The sequence below is a fragment of the Drosophila takahashii genome, chromosome 2R, assembly GCF_030179915.1.
Source record: "Drosophila takahashii strain IR98-3 E-12201 chromosome 2R, DtakHiC1v2, whole genome shotgun sequence".
NCBI lineage: Eukaryota > Metazoa > Arthropoda > Insecta > Diptera > Drosophilidae > Drosophila > Drosophila takahashii.
The window spans coordinates 17,459,765-17,483,233 of record NC_091679.1 but is presented as its reverse complement, the minus strand read 5'-3'; the positions used below and the strand labels follow the sequence as shown (position 1 = coordinate 17,483,233).

The following is a 23,469-nucleotide window of genomic DNA, read 5'->3' as shown; positions in this document are numbered from 1 at the left end:
CTGATTGCGACACTGAAATAAGCTAAATCCACCACATCTACACGTCATTGTATTGTTTCGTTTCGAAACTGTAATAGTCGGAACATATTTGAGAATGAAAACTAATCGCAGTTTTATTTTATATAATTTTGTGCACGTATGTATGTTCCCATCACTACATCAATTTATTTATGAAACCAAAGTTTATTTGGCGCGCAAAAATGCCGTACGTACGTAAACAAACGGCATATACATATGCACAATATATAGTCAATGTTTCTACATACGGAATTTTTGCGCGCCAAATATGTACATGAGGGTTTCATAAATACATTAATACATTCGGCACGCTGCAATAGAAAATGCCTGTGAAGGGAAAAAGACTGGAATAGTTTGCTAGGGCGGGCCGAAAGAGAAAATATTAGAAAGTCTATTTAATGACGAGTGTAATAATTTTTCGTCACAAATGCTGATATCAGAACTTTTGTATGTTGAAGGCGCGATCGTCACTAGTTTTTTACCTCGTTAAGAGGTGTTTTTATTTGATTTCTTTGACTTAAATCGCGCACAGCCGAGATTTGGTATTTTTTTAGGAGTTTCACCTTTTGACAAATTTATAACTATGTATTTTGATTTCTCTCTTTTCAGCACTTCATTGAATTTCCTTATTTCTCACATTATTTATATTTAACTATGCTTAGTTTCACTTAATTTGGGTTCTGTTTAATTTCTTTTATCTTGCATCTTTATCGTTTATAGTCCGGTTATTTTCTCTGTGTTGAGTTGGCTCCTTTTTGTATTTGCTTTGCTGTTCCACGTTCCAGTTCCACCTCGTTCCAGTGCTTCGGAAGCCGTTATCGTTCTCTTCTCCTTTTTCTCCCTCTTCGTCCGTTAGACGCGATGGAAAATTTTCAACCTGCACGTGGTTTGGAATGCTGTAGAGGTTATGTGACCAATCTTGGGATTCGTGTGACTTACATGTATATATATACATATATATATTGCCGTGGCGAATGCTTTGGGCGGCAGATTTTCGGTCTTCTGGTTGGCGGCTGCCAATGGCCGTGGCGGGCAGCGATCGTGGTGCTCCTTGGACAACCGCCTTACGATTTCGGTCAGGAGTGCACACCAATGCGATTTTCTGACGAGGGTGCTCCTAGGGGCGGCCACTTTCCGACTTTTATCCGTGGGGTGCTTCTGGTGGCAGTTGTCTGGGTGATCCGAATGACTAGAAATCGTCGCAATCACTGCTGTAGCGCGGCTGCGATTTGGATTACAAAACGCGACTCAAGCGCTGAGCGCGGTCGGGTTGGTCCAAGCTGCAGGAAAATCCTTCTCTGGGAGGGTGTCGGGACTCGGTTGATAGGCTCCTTTCGCAAGTGCTGCCGAACAAAACGTTGGCAAACTGTCGAAATTTTCGTGACACGCGGCCAGGGGTTCAAAAAGCGCGACTCAAGCGCGGAGCGCGATTTAGTTATGCGCGGATGTAGGAAAGCTTCTCCTTAACTCACGTCAACCGAGATTTAGACTGGGTGGCAAGGCTTGGTTCGGCACGTTAAACGTAGTATACGTTGAGGCTGGGTCTGACATTAGTCGCTACAGGCGCCGTTACAGGGTGTAGTCGCTCAATTGCGGATCATGTCGGACCGAGTTCAACTCCGATTGAAAACAACATTTTTTTTAAAAGTAATTTTTTTTTTAAACATTGTTCATTAGATATAAATTTTAAAAATTGAAAGAAAGGTGAATACCATTAATGGGTTGAATGATTTCGGTGTAAATCATTTCTTTCTAGGGATTGTGTGCTTGCTTTTTTGTTTAAAAAATAAAATTATTGTTATTTTTAGTCCCTGAATTGCATTTAAATTGTATAATTCAATAAAAAATAAAAATTAAATTAAATTATAAAAGTAAACTCGTATGCGGATTTCATAAAAAATTAAAAACAAACAAAAAACTACAAAAAAAAATTAAAAACAAACAAAAACCTAAAAAAAAATTAAAAACAATCAAAAAAATACAAAAAAAATTAAAAACAAACAAAAAAAAACAAAAAAAAAATTGAAAAACAAAGCAAACAATTAAAAAAAAAACAAAAACAAAGTAAAATAAAACAAAAATGAAGATAAAAATAAAACCACTTCGCCTCAGAGTGGACTCGAACCTCAATCGCTTTATTCGCGGGCCACCAACTAACGCAATGCGCCACAGCCCTTTTTGAAATGTTGTGCGCAATGTGCCTTTTAGGACGATTCCTTTTCGGCAACATAATTCAAGAATCAACAAATGAGACAAAAATTGAATTTTGACTTTTCTGCAGCGCGGAGTTTTGAGAGCGAGAGAGCAAGTGAGCGAGAGAGTGAGAATTCAAGAAACGGCATTCTAAAAATAGACTGAATACGTGTGAGTCGCATGTGACAAAAATGACGCTGCCTCCGTACATTTTCTTGCTCCTCGTTACACATCTTAGTGTTTATAATATCTTTGGTTGGGGCCTGTTTGACAATTATTACAGTTGATTTACCAAGTTTTTTTTTTGTGTGTGGTCTTACATTCAAATCTTAATTATTTTTGATATTTTTAGAAGACAGACAAGACATGGATACCTAAGAACTGCATTCGGCCAAGCAAAAACCGGTAATGCTTCAGGCATTCAGATACTGCAAAGCAGTGCAAAACCAAAACTGCGAGGGTCTGGAAAAACATATATTCCAAGGAGTGGAAAACCAAAACTGAGAAGGTGCGGAAAAGCAGACATTGCAAGTAGGGAAAAACCATAACTGAGTACGTGTGGAAAGTCTATAATGCTGCAAGTCGAAAAACCAGTGGATTTTGTTCTGCATTCTACTGCCAGAGATCCAGATAGAAACCTCATTTCCCCCTTACTTTTTGTGTCACCCCCGTGTATTTTAAAACCTAACTTTATGCACATCAAAAAATCAATATGCCAAATTTTTAAAACAATTTTTATCACTTTGATCGATATAATAAAACTCAGGGAATTAGTTTTATTTAAATACTGAAAAATCAAAAATCATTGGGCGCGTTCAGCAGAACAACATGGTACCTGATCATTGATGGATTTCTTACGATAGTTCTGCTGATCGCACAAGATTACTAATCAAGATGCAAGAATTTTGCATCAGTGATCAGGTATCAGGTAGCTTAAAAATAGTACGCTACCTTTTCTTGATACAGGATACGTGGCTTCTGACATGTATCGATAGTCAAAAAATCGAAACTTATTAACATAATAATCTAAAAAAAAACGTAATTTCCGTGGAGTTTTTTATAAGTGTTGAACCATTTATGATTTTTTTGTATCCACAATAGCTGTGAGCAGTGTTGCAGTTGCGGAGGCAGGAAAAATATTTTTATACCCTTGCTGAGGGTATTATGATTTCAGTCAGAAGTTTGCAACGCAGTGAAGGAGAGGTTTCCGACCCCATAAAGTATATATATTCTTGATCAGCATCACTAGACGAGTCGATCTAGCCATGTCCATTCGTCCGTCTTTCTGTCCGTCCGTTTCTACGCAAGCTAGTCTCTCAGTTCTGAAGCTATTGGCTTGAAACTTTACCAAAAGTCTTCATTCTATTGCAGGTAGTATATAAGTCGAAAACGAACGAATCGGACAACTATCCGGCCTGTTCCAGTTTTCACTCGGAAGTGAATTTGTTAACATTATCGGATTTCCCGTTAACACTACTAAATTTCCCTTATTTGTTAGGGATCACCACATAGCTGAGTCGCTTACTCTTATACTGATAAGCTTGTAACTTCGGAACTCTTGTAATTGTTCGCACTGCTCGTTGGAGTCAGTCGTTCGTTATCGCTTGAAACCGCTGGCTGCGCGAGCGCAATAAATGGATTAAAATTGGACTGCTGCTCTGTTTTTCGTTCGAGTGGAAAATCCCCAGCTAGGTTGCTTAACGTAGTCGCATTTGTAAAATATTCTTTTCCGTGAAAAATCTCACGGATTTTCATGGCGCCCGAACAGGGACTACGCCTATAGCATTTTCGTGGAAATTCGCGTCGGAAAATTGATCATATAAAGTGCATTTTCGTCGTTTCGCCACGTATTCAATTTTTCCATTTGGGAACATTACCTAGCTGGCGGGATTCGCCGCAGCAGTTGGAGTCGACTCATCGAGGAAAGTTTTGGTAATCATGCCAAGTAATAAGGTATTAAGTGCCAACAATTAAATTATCGAGCAATCCACCCTTTGTGAAAGTACTTTGCAAAAAACGTTGCCCACTCCAGCAACTGTTTTATATTTTTGGCACTCTGTAAATTGGAAAACCAATTTACAAAATAACACATCTAAACCAAATAAATAAAAGTGAACTGCCTTTGACAAAAATATTGCGTGTGAAAAATGTTTGTGAAGTTCTGGAAAATTTGGTATGCTGCATAAGCCATGGCATATTTTTTGGCAGTGCAAACAGTACAGCTATAACTGAAGCGGCTATGTGCAGTACAGTACCCAGTTACAGAGCAGTTATTTTATAGCAATACTTACTGTTGCAGTGCCTCTCAAACAGTACATAACATTTTGTAGGCACCGGCGAAAAAGGGGCAGTGAACTTTAGCGCTTCGAACATATATTCACCCCTACATATGTATGTCCACAAAAAATAATTGACACATTTATTTGTCGAAGAAAATTAAATTATTATTACATGTTGGCGCTGCGTGTTGGTATAACACCTGCAGACATATAACATAATTGAATTTATTAACCCTTTACATAACCCAAATAAAATATTTTCGGCTTCTTTTAATATTTGGGTAACCGTTTAAAATTAATTACATCGGCATCAATATTACGAAAGAGATTAATTTAACCCTTGCATCAGACATTCATATTTGTATTGAGTTGAAATAAATTCGAATAATTGTCAAAATGAGTGATAAAGAGGAGGAATTTGCTGTAAAGGAAGTCAATTCCAAAGCAACAAAAAAAATGCTGTCGACAATGCAAAAACACGAAAGGGTTATGAGTGACATTAGGCGAATGAAAACGGCTTTCGATAAAAAAACTATTTCTTTCGATAAATTTAAAATTGAATACCGAATGCAGCTGCTTGAAACTTATTGCAAAAATTTAAGGATATCCAGGCAGAAATCGATGTTCTTTACCCAAGTAATGATTTAAGAGCGTCGGTTGAGGATATGTGTATTATTACAAAGGCTTCATATCGGTCCGCAATAAAAGAAAACGATTCACAGAAACTTATTCAAGGGGATAGCAGTGTTCAACGTCATTTGTCCCAGTTACCTAAAATGAGCCTTCCCAAGTTTAGTGGAAAGCATGCTGAGTTTAAAAACTTTATAAATCTGTTTGAGAGTTTGGTCCATAATGATTCATCTCTAACAAACGTTGAAAAATTCAACCATTTGCGTTCGTGTCTCACTGATGATGCGTTGGGAACTGTGAAGGCATTTTAAATTTCGGACAGTAATTACGAAAAGGCGTTAGTTTATGACAATAAATGTTTGATATTTTTCGATACAATTTCGCAACTGTTTGACATTCCCCATGCAGTAAAACCCTCTGCTTCGGGCTTGAGGTCTCTTATCGATGAGATGTCGGCTCTTTATGCATCATTGCAGTCATTGAGCAGTGAAAAGGAGATCAATAATGCAATATTTATTCATATAGCAATGTCCAAGGTAGATAATGCAACAAAATCTCGTTTTGAAGAACAGCTCGATTATAATAATTTACCGACATGGTCCGATTGTGCGATTCAGTTAAATCGGCGGTATCAGTATTTAGCTGCTGAGGAATCAACCAAAAGTAAGGAAAAGCCTACCCAAGGTTCTAATAAAGGGTATTCAAAGTCGTCTTTTTCATGCACAAAAAAAGATCGCCGGACTGAGTCAAAATGTCGATATTGCTCAGCAACGAATCATACTTTGGGCAAGTGTCAAGCTTTCAGTGCCCTTCCAGTTACTCAGCGTTTCGATTTTGCCAAACACAATCGTTTGTGCATTAATTGTCTAAATGAAGGACACTCAGTAAAGAAATGTAAAGCTGCAAAATGTGGAGTTTGCTCCAAACCCCATCATACTCTTCTTACGGGTTAGAACACCATCCAGCTAGTTCGGCGTCAACGCCTCAAGTGGCATCACGTACAACGTCAGTAGCTTCAGACCATCCTAATCAAGCGTATTCAAGTCATGTTGCTAGTAGTGATCACGTTATTCTTGCTACTGCAGTAAAGTAGTAAAGTAGTAAAGGTACGGGATAGATTCGGACAGTTCCAATTAGCACGAGCTTTGTTAGATTCTGGTTCGCAAATAAACTTCATGGCCGAGGATTTAGCACAGCGTTTACGGTTAAGGAGAGAAGATTCGTGCTTAAATATTACCATGGTTGGGAAGAATGATTCGGTAGTACGACACAAAGTCCAAATGTCTATTCATTCTCGCGTTAATTCTCACACTTTTGATACCGATTTCTGGGTGATAAGATCGATTTCACATATCAACCCGACCATGAAGTCAACTTTGCGCAATGGAGTATTCCAGCAAGCATTAAGCTGGCAGACCCTACATTCTACAAGCCCGCAAAAGTGGACTTACTAATTGGAGCAGAATCCTTTTTCGAACTATTGAGTGTAGGCCAAATAAAGCTAGGTTCCCAACATCCGTTAATTCAGAAGACTTTATTGGAATGGATTGTTTCGGGTAAATATACTCAGCATGCATCGAATAGAGCTCAGGTGTGTAGCGTCACGGTCAAAGAAAATATTGGTTCTCTCGACTCTCTGGTCGAGCGATTTTGGGACTTAGAACAAGTCGCTGAGAGATCGAAGGCTGCCTATACAGCTGAACAATTTGCGTGCGAACAAAACTTCAATCAAACCGTACGCAGGCTATCGTCAGGTCGTTTTGAAGTGAAACTGCCATTTAAAACAGATCCAAGCGTTCTTGGCTTATCCATCGCAACGGCAAAGCGCAGATTTTTTGCGTTGGAGCCGAGTTACATGACATGTATCAAGACTTCATGAAAGAGTACCTTGCTCTTGGACATATGTCATTACTACCAACCCCTCCTCCAGGACACCACTACTATATACCGCATCAATGTGTCCTGAGACCTGAAAGTAGCTCCACAAAGTTTCGAGTTGTATTCGACGCATCGAGTAAGACGTCAACCTCGGTCTCACTAAATGAGACTTTAATGGTGGGTGCAACTATTCAGAGGGAGCTTTACGCTATTCTAGCAAGATTTCGATTGAACAAGTATGCCTTAACGGCTGATATCTCAAAGATATATAGGCAAGTTAACATTGCCGCAGAAAATCGGGACTTTCAACTTATCTTGTGGAGGGAGAAATCGACACAAGCTCTCCAAACCTATCGTCTCAACACTGTTACGTATGGGACAGCCTCAGCTCCGTTTTTGGCCATCCGTTGTCTCTTTGAGCTATCAAAGATTTATGCTGAATCACATCCTATTGCTTCAGAGGTGATTTCAAGCGACTTCTATGTTGACGATATGCTCACAGGAGCCAGCAGTTTAGAAGAGTTGGAAACCATTCGTAGAGAAGTAACTGAGGTCTTGAAATTCGAAGGCTTTGATCTGGCCAAATGGGCCACAAATCATCCTAGTCTGCTGGATAATAGAGGGCCAGACAAATCTCTTAAAGTTGACCCTTCCGCTTCCATAAAAACACTTGGTATGAGATGGAATCCTCAGAATGACGTTTTTCATTATAGCTTGGAGGATTCGTTTGATTCGTTGCCAGCAACAAAACGCAACATTTTGTCCGTCATAGCTCGGTTGTTTGATCCCTTGGGCCTATTGTGTCCGTTGATAACTAGAGCGAAGATCTTGCTTCAGGAACTGTGGCGACAAAAATTGGATTGGGACGAGTCAGTTCCCATGAGATTGCATACCAGCTGGAATAGGTTCAAGCAGAATTTTCTAGAACTAGACAAGATCTCCATACCTCGATATATCTGTCTGCTTATGAAACTGTCCATATCCACGGCTTTGCAGATGCGAGTGAGGCCTACGGCTGTTGAATATATATCCGTACCATGGTTGGGACAACTGGTCTATCGAGACTGCTAACCGCCAAGTCTCGAGTGTCTCCCCTTAAAACAAAGTCAATTCCAAGGCTCGAGTTGTGTGCAGCGCATCTTCTCGCTAAGCTATGGGCTCAAGTAGCTCCCTTGCTTAACAACTTTAAGTTGGAATGCATAAATTTCTGGTCGGACTCTCAAGTCACGTTATATTGGTTGAAAAGGGATCCATCCACATTAGCAACGTTTGCTGCAAACAGAGTGTCTGAGATCCAAGAGCTTTCAGAAAATGTAGTCTGACGTCATGTGCCTACTGAAGAGAATCCGGCCGATTTGGTGTCACGTGGAACAGACATAGATGGTTTGAAGTTTGAAGTCTGTGGGAAAATGGACCAGAATTCTTGCTCAGAAGTCAAGACGAGTGGCCTCGTCTTTATCAGATTGAAGTTTCACCTGATTTACAGCTGTCCGAGAACAAGAAAAGCGTGGCAGTGTGTTCCGTAACAAAAAGCCAACCTAACGTGTTTACTGATCTTATTGGAAGATGCTCGTCGTACAATAAACTACTTCGGATCATGGCATACGTAAATCGGTTCATTCAAGGGAAAAAGCGGCGTCGAGACGTGAATATTTCGGCACAAGAACTAAAAATATCGTTCGTTAGGCTGGTCCAAGTACTTCAGAACCTTGAGTTTGGTTCAGAATGCATTAAGTTAGAGAAATCAGAATGTTTGGCCCCACATCTTCAACGTCTAAATCCTTTCATACACACAATGGAGCTTGATGGTATGACCTTTCGATTAATTCGTGTTGGAGGTAGGTTGAGTAATGCGCCTATTCGTTATGATGCCAAATTATTGCTGTCTCAAAAGTCACAATTTGTTACCCTCTTTCTTCGCAATTTGCATCAGACTCATTATCATGCAGGTGCCAAAGTGATGGTATCCATCTTGAGGCAGCAGATTTGGCTTATCAACGCGCGAGAGGCGTGTACAAGGATTGTCCGTAGCTACGTCCACTGTTTCCGTTATAAGCCCAAGCTACTTGGTCAGATAATGGGCGATTTGCCCGCCGATTGGGTTAGGAAAGCTCGACCCTTTTTGATTTGTGGGGTAGACTTCTGCGGTCCATTCTATGTCTCGTTGAAGCTCCGTGGAAAACCCCCAATAAAGACTTATGTGGCTGTGTTTGTTTGTTTTTCGTCAAAGGCTGTTCATCTTGAGCTCGTTGTTGATTTATCTACTGACAGCTTCTTATCTGTATTCAAAAGGTTCGTCGGACGGAGAGGTCTTCCGGAGAAGGTCTACAGCGACAACGCCACCAACTTCGTGGGAGCGAGCAAGGTTCTCGAAGAGCTGCACGTAGCGTTTCACCGGAACAAGGATCAGCTGACGATGTACGCGGCTCAGGGGGGCGTCGAGTGGTCGTTCATCCCACCGAGGTCACCACACTTCGGCGGGCTATGGGAGGCAGCCGTCAAGCCAGCTGCGAGGGTTCGGCAACGCCAAGCTCACAGCAGACGAGTTGAGCACCCACCTAGTGGAGGTAAAAGCGCTGCTCAATTCTCGTCCGATTGCGTCGCCTGGCAACGACCCCAACGATGGAGAAGCTCTCACACCAGGACATTTGCTCATCGGTCAGCCTCTTCTTAAGCTGCCGCCAGAATCCGAAACAAACGAAATCTGCAGCAAGGCAAGCTTCGGATATTTGAAGCGGTGGCGAATGCTGTCTGCGCTCAAGCAGCAGTTTTGACCAAGCTGGTCCAAGGATTACCTGGCCAGCCTGCAGCAGCGAAACAAATGGAGCATCGAGGGCCCCGATCTAAAGATTGGGTGCCTTGTTCTCGTCCACGAGGACAATCTGCCGCCGCAACGGTGGCTTACAGGGCGCGTGGTGGCAACAGTATTCGGCGAGTACGGCAGAGTTCGTGTCGCCGAAATTCAGACGTTTGGAGGCCTCATCAAGCGCTCAATCCACAAACTGGCGTTGCTGCCAATAAGCAGCACAAACGAGGAAGTTAAAGCGCCGGAGGCCTTTAACGGGGTCGGAATGTTGGATCAGTAGCCTTATTTTGTAATTATTAAAAATAGAAAAATATGAATTTAAAAATGAAAAGAATTATCTGAATTGTAAACAAAACAAATGTTAATATTCGCATTTAAGTCGGTTACTCTTATACTAATAAGCTTGTAACTTCGGAACTCTTGTAATTGTTCGCACTGCTCGTGGGAGTCAGTCGTTCGTTGTCGCTTGAAACCGCTGGCTGCGCCAGCGCAATTAGATTATAGATATAAATTATTGAGTTTGCACCAAGTCTGTAAATAGTCAAGATCTAATTGAAGACGAGAACAAGAATCCGGTAATCACATAGACACACACAGTTTAACGTCGTCAGCAAACATTAAAACAGTTGCGGACTTAATAACTTGAGGTAAGTCGTTAATCAACAAGCCAAATAATAAGGGTCCCAAATGACTTCCTTGAGGTACACCAGAGAAAACATTTATAGTTTTGGACGTTATATCATTATATTTCACCCTCTGACAGCGGTCTGTGAGGTATGAAAGTAACCACGCTAACAACTTTGGAGGGAACCCCATAAGATTAAGTTTTTTTATAAGTACACAGTGGTTTACCGAGTCAAATGCTTTGGAAAAATCCGTATAAATAACATCAGTTTGTTGCTTATGGAGAAAGCCACGGTTTACTAATGAGGTAAACTCAAGCAAATTGGTGGTAGTAGATCGGCACCTGGTGAAGCCATGTTGACATGGCGAAATAAGCAAAATAACCAAATCTGATCGGAATTTAGAACAAGGGCGGCGGATTTGCATTAATTTTTAAGGCTAGAATTTACCGGGTTTTAAGGTTCAACCACAAAATAAGTATTAATAAGTCATATATGCAACTAATTTCGATTCCGATGATGCAATTAGGAACTCTGCATAAAAATATTATTGACTATAAAGCTATCGCGGAGTTTATTTAAATAATTCATTTTTATACTGCCGAATTTAAATCCGCCTGTCATATGCTTGGCGGAAAGTTTCCTTGTGAATTTTTCGTAAGTTAACAGAGTAACAACTGAGGGAAATTCGATTTCGTACAGTTCTTTCGAAAGTCTTGGAACAGGTCTTGGAAATTCGAATCCGTGTGAATCTTTCGGAAGTGAAAACTAGAACAGGGCCGTATATCTTATAGCTCCCATAGGAAGGATCGGAAAAAAAAACAAAAAAGTCCTAGCTTCGGTGTTTTTTGAAATATTACCACTTACTCTTAGGGATTTTATTTTTTAAATACTTCTGAATTTCGAAATAAATTTAAAAATCGGACGTCCAATTAATGGGAAATTAATTGGAAACAAATTATAGCTCCGTTGGTTTTTATTGTATAGTTTGCATAGCAGAGGCCCCACGTTGGGCGCCACTTTTTCTTATTAATAATAATTAATTATCTCTGTAGCGTGTAACAGTTAGTTGTGTGAGGTTGAGGCTACCGATCCGTCCTTGCGGGGCACGCTTTAGATTCCGGCTATCTCTCGTCGGCGTTGGGGGTGAAGGTCTTTCGTGGACGGATCGTACACTTGCTACTCATTATTATTTATAAGTCCAGAATTGAGCGTGCTTACGAAGAAAGCAAGGCGAGAAAGAAATTAGGTAGAAACGAAGCCACAGATGTTGTTGTGGTTGTTAAATGCCCACCCTACCTTGATCACCCCCTAGAGCATGGCTCTGGTGACCCCTTTGTCCATCTACGCCCGAGGAATCACTTGTGGAGTTAGTTGTTCAAAATTTAAGCGTTCATGTTCGTTATATTTGAGCCGCTAGAAAGATTTTTATACATGGTTATTTACGCTAAAATTACGGATGTGCGAAAGCTGAAATACAGTGTGGATTCCTTACATTAGCCTGACAAGCGTGTCTAAAGGACATTCAATGGTTTTGGTTTTATTCAGCGACGAATAGACCAACTTATACTTTAGGAAAAAAACGAGAAAATACAATTAACCTGTCTAATATTTACATCAGGGTGACCCTGCGGGGTTTGACTGGGCGCAAGAAAACCGGAAGAAAGGAAAACATAAACGGCTGGAGAACGGCTAAGATTTTGTTGTATTATTTAACATAGATATTATTTCATTTGATTTCTCTTAAAGGTTAAAGGCAATATATGAATTGAGCTCGAATAATATGGTAAATTTCTGTCGCATTATTTCTTATAACAACTTACCCAGCATTCTCCTTGTCGAAGAGGTCGAACACTTGGCGTAGGTTGGCTGCGAAGGGAGTAGGGCGGATCACCTATAGATTCAGCGTGAGAAATAATAAACCAGATTATCGAGCACTTCTCTAAAATTACATTAAATCCACTCCTTCGTTTTCGTTAGCTAGATCATTGAATTACACGGTACTCAGTCGCTACTGTTTTCTTCACAATAAAATTATATAGAGAAACTTCCCCGAAAGGGTATGAAAAAGAAAACAAAAAAAATAATATTTCTTTCAGTGTAAATTCTCTTCTCTACATTTTACATTTCTTTCTTTTGACCTGTCGGCCTGTGCACAAACTTCATATTTCTCTTCCTACTTTATTAAGAATTAACTGATTTTATTTTACTTTACTTCATTTCTTTGACTTAAATCGCGCACAGCCGAGATTTGGTATTTTTTTAGGAGTTTCACCTTTTGACAAATTTATAACTATGTATTTTGATTTCTCTCTTTTCAGCACTTCATTGAATTTCCTTATTTCTCACATTATTTATATTTAACTATGCTTAGTTTCACTTAATTTGGGTTCTGTTTAATTTCTTTTATCTTGCATCTTTATCGCTTACAGTCCGGTTATTTTCTCTGTGTTGAGTTGGCTCCTTTTTGTATTTGCTTTGCTGTTCCACGTTCCAGTTCCACCTCGTTCCAGTGCTTCGGAAGCCGTTATCGTTCTCTTCTCCTTTTTCTCCCTCTTCGTCCGTTAGACGCGATGGAAAATTTTCAACCTGCACGTGGTTTGGAATGCTGTAGAGGTTATGTGACCAATCTTGGGATTCGTGTGACTTACATGTATATATATACATATATATATTGCCGTGGTGAATGCTTTGGGCGGCAGATTTTCGGTCTTCTGGTTGGCGGCTGCCAATGGCCGTGGCGGGCAGCGATCGTGGTGCTCCTTGGACAACCGCCTTACGATTTCGGTCAGGAGTGCACACCAATGCGATTTTCTGACTAGGGTTCTCCTCGGGGCGGCCACTTTCCGACTTTTATCCGTGGGGTGCTTCTGGTGGCAGTTGTCTGGATGATCCGAATTTGGATTAGAAAACGCGACTCAAGCGCTGAGCGCGATCGGGTTGGTCCAAGCTGCAGGAAAATCCTTCTCTGGGAGGGCGTCGGGATTCGGTTGATAGGCTCCTCTCGCAAGTGCTGCCGAGCAAAACGTTGGCAAACTGTCGTAATTTTAGCGACACGCGGCCAGGGGTATGTTTAAAAAGCGCGACTCAAGCGCGGAGCGCGATTTAGTTAGGCGCGTATGTAGGAAAGCTTCTCCTTAACTCACGTTTCCACGGACGGCTCACTGATTCGTTGAAATACGTCTTGATCGCTTGAAGGGTTTTTACAGAAGAACGTGCTAGAATTCGAGCCACGCCGCGTCGGCTTTTTTCCGGTGCAACCCAGAGTCACCTGTTTGACCTACGGCAACCTAGATTTAGACTGGGTGGCAAGGCTTGGTTCGTCACGTTAAACGTAGTATACGTTGAGGCTGGGTCTGACGTTAGTCGCTACAGCCGCCGTTACAGGGTGTAGTCGCTCAACTGCGGATCTTGTCGGACCGAGTTCAACTCCGATTGAAAACAACAATTTTTAAAATTGAAAGAAAGGTAAAGACCATAAAAGGATTGAATGATTTCGGTGTAAATCATTTCTTTCTAGGGATTGTGTGCTTGCTTTTTTGTTTAAAAAATTGAATTTTGACTTTTCTGCAGCGCGGAGTTTTGAGAGCGAGAGAGCAAGTGAGCGAGAGAGTGAGAATTCAAGAAACGACATTCTAAAAATAGACTGAATACGTGTGAGTCGCATGTGACAAAAATGACGCTGCCTCCGTACATTTTCTTGCTCCTCGTTACACATCTTAGTGTTTATAATATCTTTGGTTGGGGCCTGTTTGACAATTATTACAGTTGATTTACCAAGTTTTTTTTTTGTGTGTGGTCTTACATTCAAATCTTAATTATTTTTGATATTTTTAGAAGACAGACAAGACATGGATACCTAAGAACTGCATTCGGCCAAGCAAAAACCGGTAATGCTTCAGGCATTCAGATACTGCAAAGCAGTGCAAAACCAAAACTGCGAGGGTCTGGAAAAACATATATTCCAAGGAGTGGAAAACCAAAGCTGAGAAGGTGCGGAAAAGCAGACATTGCAAGTAGGGGAAAACCATAACTGAGTACGTGTGGAAAGTCTATAATGCTGCAAGTCGAAAAACCAGTGGATTTTGTTCTGCATTCTACTGCCAGAGATCCAGATAGAAACCTCATTTCCCCCTTACTTTTTGTGTCACCCCCGTGTATTTTAAAACCTAACTTTATGCACATCAAAAAATCAATATGCCAAATTTTTAAAACAATTTTTATCACTTTGATCGATATAATAAAACTCAGGGAATTAGTTTTATTTAAATACTGAAAAATCAAAAATCATTGGGCGCGTTCAGCAGAACAACATGGTACCTGATCATTGATGGATTTCTTACGATAGTTCTGCTGATCGCACAAGATTACTAATCAAGATGCAAGAATTTTGCATCAGTGATCAGGTATCAGGTAGCTTAAAAATAGTACGCTACATTTTCTTGATACAGGATACGTGGCTTCTGACATGTATCGATAGTCAAAAAATCGAAACTTATTAACATAATAATCTAAAAAAAACGTAATTTCCGTGGAGTTTTTTATAAGTGTTGAACCATTTATGATTTTTTTGTATCCACAATAGCTGTGAGCAGTGTTGCAGTTGCGGAGGCAGGAAAAATATTTTTATACCCTTGCAGAGGGTATTATGATTTCAGTCAGAAGTTTGCAACGCAGTGAAGGAGAGGTTTCCGAACCCATAAAGTATATATATTCTTGATCAGCATCACTAGACGAGTCGATCTAGCCATGTCCATTCGTCCGTCTTTCTGTCCGTCCGTTTCTACGCAAACTAGTCTCTCAGTTCTGAAGCTATTGGCTTGAAACTCTACCAAAAGTCTTCATTCTATTGCAGGTAGTATACAAGTCGAAAACGAACGAAAAATAGAAAAACATGAATTTAAAAATGAAAAGAATTATCTGAATTGTAAACAAAACATAATGTTAATATTCGCATTTACATACGAGCTTTGTTTGGGTTTGCACTCAAGCTCACCACATAGCTGAGTCGCTTACTCTTATACTGATAAGCTTGTAACTTCGGAACTCTTGTAATTGTTCGCACTGCTCGTTGGAGTCAGTCGTTCGTTATCGCTTGAAACCGCTGGCTGCGCGAGCGCAATAAATGGATTAAAATTGGACTGCTGCTCTGTTTTTCGTTCGAGTGGAAAATCCCCAGCTAGGTTGCTTAACGCAGTCGCATTTGTAAAATATTCTTTTCCGTGAAAAATCTCACGGATTTTCATGGCGCCCGAACAGGGACTACGGCTATCACTATGGACGGCAGTCCATGTAGTGACGAAGCGCACCAGGAGAGTGTGCGAATAGCATTTTTGTGGAAATTCGCGTCGGAAAATTGATCATATAAAGTGCATTTTCGTCGTTTCGGCACGTATTCAATTTTTCCGTTTGCGAACATTACCTAGCTGGCGGGATTCGCCGCAGCAGTTGGAGTCGACTCATCGAGGAAAGTTTTGGCAATCATGCCAAGTAATAAGGTATTAAGTGCCAACAATTAAATTATCGAGCAATCCACCCTTTGTGAAAGTACTTTGCAAAAAACGTTGCCCACTCCAGCAACTATTTTAAATTTTTGGCACTCTGTAAATTGGAAAACCAATTTACAAAATAACACATCTAAACCAAATAAATAAAAGTGAACTGCCTTTGACAAAAAAATTGCGTATGAAAAATGTTTGTGAAGTGGAAAATTTGGAAAATTTGGTATGCTGCATAAGCCATGGCATATTTTTTGGCAGTGCAAACAGTACAGCTATAACTGAAGCGGCTATGTGCAGTACAGTACCCAGTTACAGAGCAGTTATTTTTTAGCAATACTTACTGTTGCAGTGCCTCTCAAACAGTACATAACATTTTGTAGGCACCGGCGAAAAAGGGGCAGTGAACTTTAGCGCTTCGAACATATATTCACCCCTACATATGTATGTCCACAAAAAATAATTGACACATTTATTTGTCGAAGAAAATTAAATTATTATTACATGTTGGCGCTGCGTGTTGGTATAACACCTGCAGACATATAACATAATTGAATTTATTAACCCTTTACATAACCCAAATAAAATATTTTCGGCTTCTTTTAATATTTGGGTAACCGTTTAAAATTAATTACATCGGCATCAATATTACGAAAGAGATTAATTTAACCCTTGCATCAGACATTCATATTTGTATTGAGTTGAAATAAATTCGAATAATTGTCAAAATGAGTGATAAAGAGGAGGAATTTGCTGTAAAGGAAGTCAATTCCAAAGCAACAAAAAAAATGCTGTCGACAATGCAAAAACACGAAAGGGTTATGAGTGACATTAGGCGAATGAAAACGGCTTTCGATAAAAAACTATTTCTTTCGATAAATTTAAAATTGAATACCGAATGCAGCTGCTTGAAACTTATTGCAAAAATTTAAGGATATCCAGGCAGAAATCGATGTTCTTTACCCAAGTAATGATTTAAGAGCGTCGGTTGAGGATATGTGTATTATTACAAAGGCTTCATATCGGTCCGCAATAAAAGAAAACGATTCACAGAAACTTATTCAAGGGGATAGCAGTGTTCAACGTCATTTGTCCCAGTTACCTAAAATGAACCTTCCCAAGTTTAGTGGAAAGCATGCTGAGTTTAAAAACTTTATAAGTCTGTTTGAGAGTTTGGTCCATAATGATTCATCTCTAACAAACGTTGAAAAATTCAACCATTTGCGTTCGTGTCTCACTGATGATGCGTTGGGAACTGTGAAGGCGTTTTAAATTTCGGACAGTAATTACGAAAAGGCGTTAGTTTATGACAATAAATGTTTGATATTTTTCGATACAATTTCGCAACTGTTTGACATTCCCCATGTAGTAAAACCCTCTGCTTCGGGCTTGAGGTCTCTTATCGATGAGATGTCGGCTCTTTATGCATCATTGCAGTCATTGGGCAGTGAAAAGGAGATCAATAATGCAATATTTATTCATATAGCAATGTCCAAGGTAGATAATGCAACAAAATCTCGTTTTGAAGGACAGCTCGATTATAATAATTTACCGACATGGTCCGATTGTGCGATTCAGTTAAATCGGCGGTATCAGTATTTAGCTGCTGAGGAATCAACCAAAAGTAAGGAAAAGCCTACCCAAGGTTCTAATAAAGGGTATTCAAAGTCGTCTTTTTCATGCACAAAAAAAGATCGCCGGACTGAGTCAAAATGTCGATATTGCTCAGCAACGAATCATACTTTGGGCAAGTGTCAAGCTTTCAGTGCCCTTCCAGTTACTCAGCGTTTCGATTTTGCCAAACACAATCGTTTGTGCATTAATTGTCTAAATGAAGGACACTCAGTAAAGAAATGTAAAGCTGCAAAATGTGGAGTTTGCTCCAAACCCCATCATACTCTTCTTACGGGTTAGAACACCATCCAGCTAGTTCGGCGTCAACGCCTCAAGTGGCATCACGTACAACGTCAGTAGCTTCAGACCATCCTAATCAAGCGTATTCAAGTCATGTTGCTAGTAGTGATCACGTTATTCTTGCTACTGCAGTAAAGTAGTAAAGTAGTAAAGGTACGGGATAGATTCGGACAGTTCCAATTAGCACGAGCTTTGTTAGATTCTGGTTCGCAAATAAACTTCATGGCCGAGGATTTAGCACAGCGTTTACGGTTAAGGAGAGAAGATTCGTGCTTAAATATTACCATGGTTGGGAAGAATGATTCGGTAGTACGACACAAAGTCCAAATGTCTATTCATTCTCGCGTTAATTCTCACACTTTTGATACCGATTTCTGGGTGATAAGATCGATTTCACATATCAACCCGACCATGAAGTCAACTTTGCGCAATGGAGTATTCCAGCAAGCATTAAGCTGGCAGACCCTACATTCTACAAGCCCGCAAAAGTGGACTTACTAATTGGAGCAGAATCCTTTTTCGAACTATTGAGTGTAGGCCAAATAAAGCTAGGTTCCCAACATCCGTTAATTCAGAAGACTTTATTGGAATGGATTGTTTCGGGTAAATATACTCAGCATGCATCGAATAGAGCTCAGGTGTGTAGCGTCACGGTCAAAGAAAATATTGGTTCTCTCGACTCTCTGGTCGAGCGATTTTGGGACTTAGAACAAGTCGCTGAGAGATCGAAGGCTGCCTATACAGCTGAACAATTTGCGTGTCACTCAAACCGTACGCAGGCTATCGTCAGGTCGTTTTGAAGTGAAACTGCCATTTAAAACAGATCCAAGCGTTCTTGGCTTATCCATCGCAACGGCAAAGCGCAGATTTTTTGCGTTGGAGCCGAGTTACATGACATGTATCAAGACTTCATGAAAGAGTACCTTGCTCTTGGACATATGTCATTACTACCAACCCCTCCTCCAGGACACCACTACTATATACCGCATCAATGTGTCCTGAGACCTGAAAGTAGCTCCACAAAGTTTCGAGTTGTATTCGACGCATCGAGTAAGACGTCAACCTCGGTCTCACTAAATGAGACTTTAATGGTGGGTGCAACTATTCAGAGGGAGCTTTACGCTATTCTAGCAAGATTTCGATTGAACAAGTATGCCTTAACGGCTGATATCTCAAAGATATATAGGCAAGTTAACATTGCCGCAGAAAATCGGGACTTTCAACTTATCTTGTGGAGGGAGAAATCGACACAAGCTCTCCAAACCTATCGTCTCAACACTGTTACGTATGGGACAGCCTCAGCTCCGTTTTTGGCCATCCGTTGTCTCTTTGAGCTATCAAAGATTTATGCTGAATCACATCCTATTGCTTCAGAGGTGATTTCAAGCGACTTCTATGTTGACGATATGCTCACAGGAGCCAGCAGTTTAGAAGAGTTGGAAACCATTCGTAGAGAAGTAACTGAGGTCTTGAAATTCGAAGGCTTTGATCTGGCCAAATGGGCCACAAATCATCCTAGTCTGCTGGATAATAGAGGGCCAGACAAATCTCTTAAAGTTGACCCTTCCGCTTCCATAAAAACACTTGGTATGAGATGGAATCCTCAGAATGACGTTTTTCATTATAGCTTGGAGGATTCGTTTGATTCGTTGCCAGCAACAAAACGCAACATTTTGTCCGTCATAGCTCGGTTGTTTGATCCCTTGTTGTGTCCGTTGATAACTAGAGCGAAGATCTTGCTTCAGGAACTGTGGCGACAAAAATTGGATTGGGACGAGTCAGTTCCCATGAGATTGCATACCAGCTGGAATAGGTTCAAGCAGAATTTTCTAGAACTAGACAAGATCTCCATACCTCGATATATCTGTCTGCTTATGAAACTGTCCATATCCACGGCTTTGCAGATGCGAGTGAGGCCTACGGCTGTTGAATATATATCCGTACCATGGTTGGGACAACTGGTCTATCGAGACTGCTAACCGCCAAGTCTCGAGTGTCTCCCCTTAAAACAAAGTCAATTCCAAGGCTCGAGTTGTGTGCAGCGCATCTTCTCGCTAAGCTATGGGCTCAAGTAGCTCCCTTGCTTAACAACTTTAAGTTGGAATGCATAAATTTCTGGTCGGACTCTCAAGTCACGTTATATTGGTTGAAAAGGGATCCATCCACATTAGCAACGTTTGCTGCAAACAGAGTGTCTGAGATCCAAGAGCTTTCAGAAAATGTAGTCTGACGTCATGTGCCTACTGAAGAGAATCCGGCCGATTTGGTGTCACGTGGAACAGACATAGATGGTTTGAAGTTTGAAGTCTGTGGGAAAATGGACCAGAATTCTTGCTCAGAAGTCAAGACGAGTGGCCTCGTCTTTATCAGATTGAAGTTTCACCTGATTTACAGCTGTCCGAGAACAAGAAAAGCGTGGCAGTGTGTTCCGTAACAAAAAGCCAACCTAACGTGTTTACTGATCTTATTGGAAGATGCTCGTCGTACAATAAACTACTTCGGATCATGGCATACGTAAATCGGTTCATTCAAGGGAAAAAGCGGCGTCGAGACGTGAATATTTCGGCACAAGAACTAAAAATATCGTTCGTTAGGCTGGTCCAAGTACTTCAGAACCTTGAGTTTGGTTCAGAATGCATTAAGTTAGAGAAATCAGAATGTTTGGCCCCACATCTTCAACGTCTAAATCCCTTCATACACACAATGGAGCTTGATGGTATGACCTTTCGATTAATTCGTGTTGGAGGTAGGTTGAGTAATGCGCCTATTCGTTATGATGCCAAATTATTGCTGTCTCAAAAGTCACAATTTGTTACCCTCTTTCTTCGCAATTTGCATCAGACTCATTATCATGCAGGTGCCAAAGTGATGGTATCCATCTTGAGGCAGCAGATTTGGCTTATCAACGCGCGAGAGGCGTGTACAAGGATTGTCCGTAGCTACGTCCACTGTTTCCGTTATAAGCCCAAGCTACTTGGTCAGATAATGGGCGATTTGCCCGCCGATTGGGTTAGGAAAGCTCGACCCTTTTTGATTTGTGGGGTAGACTTCTGCGGTCCATTCTATGTCTCGTTGAAGCTCCGTGGGAAACCGAGGGCCCCGATCTAAAGATTGGGTGCCTTATTCTCGTCCACGAGGACAATCTGCCGCCGCAACGGTGGCTTACAGGGCGCGTGGTGGCAACAGTAATCGGCGAGTACGGCAGAGTTCGTGACGCCGAAATTCAGACGTTTGGAGGCCTCATCAAGCGCGCAATCCACAAACTGGCGTTGCTGCCAATAAGCAGCACAAACGAGGAAGTTAAAGCGCCGGAGGCTGAAAGGGATGAATTCTGTATTAAAACTGAGTATTTATTTTCAAAGTCCCTGCTTAGGAAACTAACATGAAATTCTTATTCTGATCTTATCTGTGGCCTACGCAGAGGCCGCGTCTGCCTGAGCGGGAGAGTTATCATTTGACCCCCGCACAGGAACCCTTGGTGCAGCGTGAGAGACATCTCAAGTGATTATTTTCGGCTAGGCTCAAGTGGCCTGCACTTAGAGATTACAAGTGCTAGCACCGCTCCCTTGTAGAGTTTACAATTACAGATCATAGTTTATGGCTCTAGATAGATTTACATATTGACACATGACATGGACAGAGCTCATAAAATCTTATACTTTATTTATCAGTGTTCGTCTGAACATTCTGGCAAGGGCCGGCAAGATGAGGTGTATGCGATATAATTACATTGCTGATTATTTTTATTGCAATACAAAATTAGTGGACTGTATTTATTCGATATATTTTATCTTGCATAACAAATTTACCACCTTGCAACGTCTTGAAATGATTGTATTATAACATTACAAAATTTAAATCTTTAAATTATTTATTTTAAACATTTTCTAATAATTTATTATATTTATATGTTTAGATATTATGCATACCGCTTGGTATGGCTATGGCTTGTAATTGCCTTTGTATTTTAATATTTTTAGATATTTAGTTTTAAATATGCATTGTCTAAAATCGGCATTTTTAATTTCATTTGATAATTTACTGATTTCATCCAAATGGATAATTAATGGTAAGTTGAGCTAATTTCATCGAATCTTTAGTATCTCGTTTTCTATGTAAGACATATATTTTATTATCTGTACGTTGTGTTAAGCAACTATTATTTTGTTCATACCTAAAGAATTAAACAAGAAAACGCTTAAGCTGACAACTACTTAACTTTTTAAATACACTCTGCAACATTTTGGAGTGCACCTGAAACTTTTACCAATGAATGAAATCAAAGTAACTATCTAGTCTAGATAAAACCCTAGTCTCCAAATTTCCTAATTTGTCATATTTTTCTAGGATCAAACTCTACTTTATTTCCAGACTTTAATTTGTCTAGTGGATAAATTTGGCTTATAGTTCTTTTTATAAAACCATTTTGCAATTTAACTTTTACTGTTTCTTTGCCTTTTCCTATACGGACCTGAACCACTTTTCCCATCAACCACTTTGTGAAATAGGAAGTCTGATCTCGTACTAGGACAACCTGTCCTTTCACTACATTAGGACTATTCTTCTTCGTAGCTGAACTAACGTCAACTTTACCATTACCTCCGAAGTGAGGTCCTGCCGGGGGAATAAAATTACTGTTATTTTTATTTTTTCCTTTTAAATTCCGACATTTATCAAAATCGTTAAAATTAATAGTTGTCCCTACTATAGTCTTTTTTGCATTGGATTTTTGACATCCAGAGACAATCCACCCGAAATCAGTTTTTTGTCCTAGGAGCCCATCTTTTTTAACAACTCCACTCTGCAGAATGTGAGTGTATATATCTGATCCAATGATCAGATCCACCCGCCCCGACTTATCAAATTCAGGGTCAGCTAAATTAAGGTTCTCCCATTTCGATTTGTCAACATTGACTGTGTTGATCGGAAGATTACTTATTACTTTAGGAAGTACAATAGCTTCCACTTTCATGGTTTTTTCTGAACTTTTACTTTTGATTAAAAGATTTACTTTGTGCTTCGAGATGCACTTTCCTGTGGACGATACTCCACTAGTCTCCTTTTGAGATCGAATAAGCGGTAGTTTTAAAATCCGAACAGCTGCTTCAGAAATTATTGTGCTTTGAGAACCACTGTCAATCAAAGACCTAAACTTTTCGAATCCTCCTTTAGAAGATTTAATTTGAACTTGTGCTGTAGCTAACAACACTTGTTCCGACGTCATATTCTTTATAACCTTTTTATTTTTTTGGTTGTTACTATAATTTATATGAATCATGCTGTGATGATTTTTCTTACATATAAAACACGAAATACCGCTGGGACATTTTTTATTAAATGTGTGTTTTAAACATTTAAAACACAACTGTGCTTTTTTGGCTTGCTCCATTCTTTCAGATGGATTTAACGCCTTAAATATGTGACATTGAAATAATGTGTGTCCCACACCTTTGCAAATAGGACACCTTTTAGTATATAATGGGCTTACATTGATACTAAATACTTTTTTAACAGGCCTTGCATCCTGAAAAGAGCTTATTGAACTTAGTCGTTGCTCTAAAAATTCAAGGACGTCGGAAAGAACTTGAATTTCTTTTGTTTTTTTAACCTGGCTCTCATATAATTGCAGA

The 23,469-nt window shown here is 40.1% G+C and overlaps 3 protein-coding genes across 3 annotated transcripts; all 3 read left to right on the top strand.

The window, feature by feature from the left end:
- The first annotated feature begins 6,980 nt into the window (after positions 1 to 6,980).
- LOC123002521 (uncharacterized) lies at positions 6,981 to 8,069 on the top strand. The gene has a single exon (XM_044392831.1). The coding sequence runs from the start codon at positions 6,981 to 6,983 to the stop codon at positions 8,067 to 8,069; it is 1,089 nt and encodes a 362-aa protein (XP_044248766.1).
- Positions 8,070 to 8,793: 724 nt separating this feature from the next.
- LOC138912190 (uncharacterized) lies at positions 8,794 to 10,084 on the top strand. The gene is made up of 4 exons (XM_070212055.1): positions 8,794 to 8,836; positions 8,948 to 9,206; positions 9,291 to 9,513; positions 9,788 to 10,084. Exons 1-4 carry the CDS (start codon positions 8,794 to 8,796, stop codon positions 10,082 to 10,084), a joined length of 822 nt encoding a protein of 273 aa, XP_070068156.1.
- Positions 10,085 to 18,735: 8,651 nt separating this feature from the next.
- On the top strand, positions 18,736 to 19,818 carry LOC123002520 (uncharacterized). Its single transcript, XM_044392830.1, has one exon. The coding sequence runs from the start codon at positions 18,736 to 18,738 to the stop codon at positions 19,816 to 19,818; it is 1,083 nt and encodes a 360-aa protein (XP_044248765.1).
- Positions 19,819 to 23,469: the final 3,651 nt, after the last annotated feature.